Here is a 5,635-nt window from a genome sequence, read left to right as displayed (position 1 = left end):
CCAATCTCTTGTTCTAAAAGAACTCTTAAAAGTATTTCTTCAACGATAGCAGATCAAAAGATCTCGGATGTGATGAGGAAAGACGAAAGACGGTGTGTAAATCATTTCTACTCACAAAGAAAAACATATGAAGACAGAAATAGAGCCATAGTATTACAAGATGCATAACTAAATAAAAATTTATCATTTATGATTTTAATTTTATAGTATACGTAAAAGAATACATAACGCTAAGATTAAAAACTAAACAAACATACTGTTATTTTTTGAGATGTTCTTTGATCCTAATAAGTTCATTGTATTTTGAAACCCGCTCCCCTCTGCATGGAGCGCCGGATTTTATATAATATGCTCCGATACCTACTGCTAAATGACTGATAAAAGTGTCTTCTGTTTCCCCGCTTCTATGAGATACCATAATTTTCTAGCCATAATAACAGCATTTAACGTTTCCAAGACGGAGCCTATCTGGTTTGGCTTTACTAACAACATTGAACAATTTTTTTATGCCGGCTTTCCTTACTAGATTGATGTTTGTAACCGTTAGATCATCCCCTACAATATTCAAGCCTATGAGAGCTGCTTTCGAAAAAGTTTCCCAGCCTGTTGTATCATCTTCGCTGAAAGGATCTTAAATACTATATATTTAAGTGTTTTTGTATCAAATGCAAATATTATTCACATAATTCATTAGAAGTCATTTTGATTCCGTTTAAATCATATTTTCCATCTTTATAAAAACTATTTGCTGCTACATCCATAGCTATTTTATAATCAGTAATACCACACAAAGCTCCAGTTTCTTTTAAAAGATCCATAGCTTTGTCCACATTTTTTAAGGGAGGCGCAAACTCTTCTTCATATCCTACACTTGTGTATGTATTATCATATATTCTTATAATAACATTTTCTAATTCTTGATAACACACTACCATATTTAATATTTTTTCAATATCCCCAGCATTAAATTTTATCATTATTCATTGATAAAAAAATTATCACCCGAATGCATTCCTCCATTAAAATATTAAAATGATGTACTGCCATATTTGCTACGTTTCCATTGATTTGTGCAATATACTCAAACAATTGAAGATTATTAAGGTGTGCTGCTATTTACACAAACTTAGAGATAGGGGCAAAATACTATTTCCTCCGATATTCTGTTTATTATTGCTTTTATCTATTTCCAACATTATTTCATCATTTTTTAATATGTCTAAGAGGTTTACAGTAGTCTCCATAAGTTTTGGAACTATTACTTTATTTATAATCTGATGTATATCGTCAATTGACTTTCCCCTATTTTTTATTCTATTGTCTTTTAAAACAATGCATTTTTGATCCCACTTATGCTCCAGCTGGGCAAGATGATCTAAAAATATTATTTTTATATATTATATCTTTTTCCAAAGTTGGATTTCCCCTACTATCTAAAATTGTTCTACTTTTAAATTTTAAATCTTTAATATTCATACAAATTACCTTCTTCTTTTTTATAAAATAACTGACAAGCAGATTTTTGTTTGTTATGTTTTGATGTTTACAAATAGGTTTAAAACATTTTATATACGTTTATTTTAACCATATAAAATAAGATAGCTGCTGATACATATACATAAAGAAATTTATTTATAAAAAAAAATTAGTTTAAATGACATAAATTAAATTCTAATATTAATGTAAAGACCAGATTTTGGGAACAACCCCCTTTGAATTTTTTGTAAATATTACTTCTAAGGCACTACGCATTACAAATGCTAAATATAAAAGAAAGGTTTCTAACAAAAATACATTCTCATATATGAGCATACATGAATATATTATGGATATTTTCATATACAAACTATCACTCAACAATTTATAGATATTATAATTTGACGCGCAGAGATTTGTAAATTAATGTTTCATGTTATATAATTTGATTTCTTTAACTTGATGAAATGTCTTGTATTATATTATGGTGTCCATCAAACAAAATTCTTAAACTAGCAATAAACGCAAAATAGTACTTTGTTTAACGTAGCGATAAATGATTATAAACATGTAGTTACTTTTGAAAAAAGTAGTTCTTATTTATAAAAACAAAAGATAAAAATTGATATTTGGCCTTGATATTTCTTCGGGCATATCACGTGTCCGAAAAATTGTAATTTTGCTTTTTTTCTCCCTGATTTCTATTATTACATACCCTCAAGTCTTCAAAAAAAAGTTCCAATTATTCTATCAGAGATCAAGAAATTATATGTACGTTTTTATAATTCCGCCAAGCCAAATTATCTTATATGTTTAGAGTTATGTTTTATCACTATGTAATTCTCTAGTTGTTATGTTTTAAATTATTTTTTTATTACATCAATACAATAATTAAAATTTACTCGACAAGACTAAATTTTTTAAGATTTAATCATTTAACTTATTGTATGTGTCATACCCTAACTATGACCAATTATACTCAAGGAAATAGTTGTTTCAGATCAATGTTTTAATTGGTACTCGTGTAACCAATTATATTTGATTTGATTCAGAAAAAACTATTTAAGAAAATTATTTTTAAATAAATATGAATTACTCTTCAACATGTAAATCTATTTACATTTCCTTTTTAAAAACCAACAAGGTACCGCCAAGACATGGCATTATGACGTCATACGCCGAAAAAGAAGATTTTATTCATGCAGGGAGCTTTAACAAACCAGGTTCAAATCTGTCAAAAACAAAGAAAAATTTTAAACAGTACTCTTTTACCTTTTCTTCCGATCCTACAAATTCGTTACAACTTTCAAAGTCTATCACAGAACTTAACGATTTAACAATACAGGATATTTTTCAATGGACTTCAGAGTTCAGAGAAACCATGGAACAATGCCAATGGTCAGCATCTTTTTTAATTGCCGTGCTGCATTCGGTAGTTTCGCCTTCGCTTTTAGATATACTTTCAAAGAAGAAAATTTTGGACATAGAAAAGCATTTTCTTGCGCTAATTTACAGCGCCTATCCCGAACAGGATTCCCATTGGTACTTAGATGCGATTCAAAGAACAAAACATGTAGATTTTACGGATATAGTTTGTTATACGCCCTATCCGGGCGTATAACAAACTAGGTTTTTAAAAATTTACCCTTATGAGAACGGGTGTGTCGCAGTTTGAAAGTTACGTACAAATCCGTAGAATGCCACCTAGAGAGATGATTTCTGTTCTGCGAGAACAAAACCTTTTTTTGACCAGTATGTCCTGTTCTGAGTGTTCATCTGGCATGGTTGAGAGATCAAAGAAAGACCCGGACCTTATATGCTGGACTTGTGATAATAAAGTGTGCAGGCTCTACAGAAGCACAAAGAGCATTAGAACTGGATCATTTTTTGAGGGATTTAAATTGCATTTGTCCGAGATCTACGCTATGATTATGCTTTGGAGCAAGGGAAAACAGATTAAAGAGATCATTTCCGAGCATGGATTTAGAAGAAACAGCATCGTAGCATTTATAAACAAGCTGAGAACTATTCTTAAAGGATACTTCGAGGCTGATTCTATGAGATTGGGAGGTCCAGGTATTGTTTGCCAGATCGACGAAAGCCAGTTCGTCCACAAGATCAAACATCATCATGGTAGAGCACCATCAAGTGATGTGTGGGTTTTTGGGATCGCAGACACCTCTTTCTCTCCTGCGAAGTGCTATATGGTGATTGTTCCCAATCGAACAGCTACTGTTTTACTTCCGATCATTGCTAGGATATGTAGACCTGGCACAATCATTCACTCTGATGGCTGGGGATCATATGTGAATATTGAAAGTGAGCTCGGGTTCCGTCATCTGGTTGTAAACCACAAGACAAATTTCGTTGATCCGATAACTGGAGCCCATACCCAGAACATAGAGTCATTCTGGAATAAGATGAAGATTGTGATTAAGAAAATGTATGGTGTTCAAAAAGCACAACTTCCTGGTCTTCTAGCTGAACTGATGATCAGAGATGAGTTTAAGCAGACTGTGTTCATCAATATCCTATCTTTATAAGCCATAAGCAATAAAATTAATTAATTCTAAAACAAGCCTGTTTTTTTTACAATGCTGCTTTTTTATTATCATGCTAGAAAAGTTATTCTCTCTTAAAAATGTGTAATTTTTTATTCCGGGCGTATAACAAACGAGGTTCCCTCCGGGCGCGTAGCAAACTAGATCCGATTTTACATATATCGAACAATATCATAATCGAATTAAAGACCTTACAACTAAACTAAAATGGTGTTTGTCACACGACATCCTTCCTGCACCTAGGACGGTCAAGTAGGACTCTAAGACTTGAACCCCTCGGCTGTCATATCTCAATTACAGCCGAGTCATGGACGTAAACAAATACGTCTTCGTCAACAAACAAATGACGAATAAGAAAGTGTCTATCCTAGTGAATAATGCAAGAATATGAAAGCTGTACAAGAGACCAGCTTTCCCTCCAATGAATGATAAGTTTGACACTTATTAAAAATAAAATATAAAAGGATGAATTTCTAGCCCTTCACGTTGGCATGAAGAGCACCAGAATTAATAAACATTTTAAAACTAACAATTATTTAAACAAGCCGAGCGGCCAAGGAGGCAGCTCGCACCACACTGGCGACAACGCGAATAACGAGGATAACATAGGGAATGTTATTAAAAAGTTAGCAGGGATGTTAACTTCAGAAAAATATAGTAAATTTAAGGGGACTAGAGGAGAAACCCCCAGAAACTTTATTTAACAATTTACTGAATTAGAGGGGGAGAAAACACCGGAACAAATCTACAAAATCATTAAAACAAAACTAGAATTTAAAGCCCTTGCATGGTTCGAAGCAAAGGAAGGCTACGAAATACATGATTATGAAAGCTTTATAAAAGAGTTTGAGGTGGGATATTTACCGGCATCAGAAGCCGAAGACAATGAAAATATATTTTGGCAACTAATCTTTAATGGGCCAAAATTTCAAGACATTATAACCTATGTATACGAATTAATGAAATCTTCTGAAAGAAACAAAAAGAAGATAAGAAATGCCACTAAGAAGATAATGGAATATCTAGGCAACGATAGCTATCTATCAGATAAAATCGAGGAATGTATTACATGGGCAGACTTACTAAACTTCTGCAAGCGATATGAACAGAAGATAAATATAAATATAAAAAGGAAGCTAAATAACCACGATACAAATTACAGGGTATATGACAATGAAGTGAAAGAAGAACCCGAAGCGATTTATAAAACAAAAGCTACACATGGGGCCACATCGATTAGAAACAAAGACAACGTCGAAAAACAAAAGTCTGTGCTAGTATCAAAAAAATCTGAGGAACTACAGAGTGAAAACAATAACACCAAGATAGCAATACAGAAACTTCGAAAAAACAGCGGAAAGAACCCCATAGATGGGGAAGCTAGAATTCATAAGCCAAAACTGAACTTTAAATTAAATAAAAATACTACAGATTCACAAAAAGAAATAAGATACAATAACCGCCTTAACGAAATAACAGGCGAGAAACAAGAAGAAAATGTCGAAAGTTACAAAAAGACGAAAGAAGTAAAGGAAATTTTACCAGACAATGGCGTTGAAACAAACAACACGGATGGTGATTCGATACTTGTTGTAGGA

At 32.5% G+C, this 5,635-nt stretch overlaps 1 protein-coding gene across 1 annotated transcript; it reads right to left on the bottom strand.

Moving 5' to 3' along the window:
- Positions 1-259: 259 nt before the first annotated feature.
- Positions 260-1,476, bottom strand: VNE69_10043 (enolase; the record flags this gene model as incomplete). Its single annotated transcript, XM_065474764.1, has 5 exons — positions 260-424; positions 542-630; positions 683-928; positions 1,148-1,255; positions 1,431-1,476. The coding sequence occupies 5 exons, from the start codon at positions 1,474-1,476 to the stop codon at positions 260-262; spliced, it is 654 nt and encodes a 217-aa protein (XP_065330836.1).
- Positions 1,477-5,635: the final 4,159 nt, after the last annotated feature.

Source organism: Vairimorpha necatrix, chromosome 10 (genome assembly GCF_036630325.1).
Source record: "Vairimorpha necatrix chromosome 10, complete sequence".
Taxonomy (NCBI): Eukaryota; Fungi; Microsporidia; family Nosematidae; genus Vairimorpha; species Vairimorpha necatrix.
This window is presented reverse-complemented; position numbering and strand designations above follow the sequence as displayed.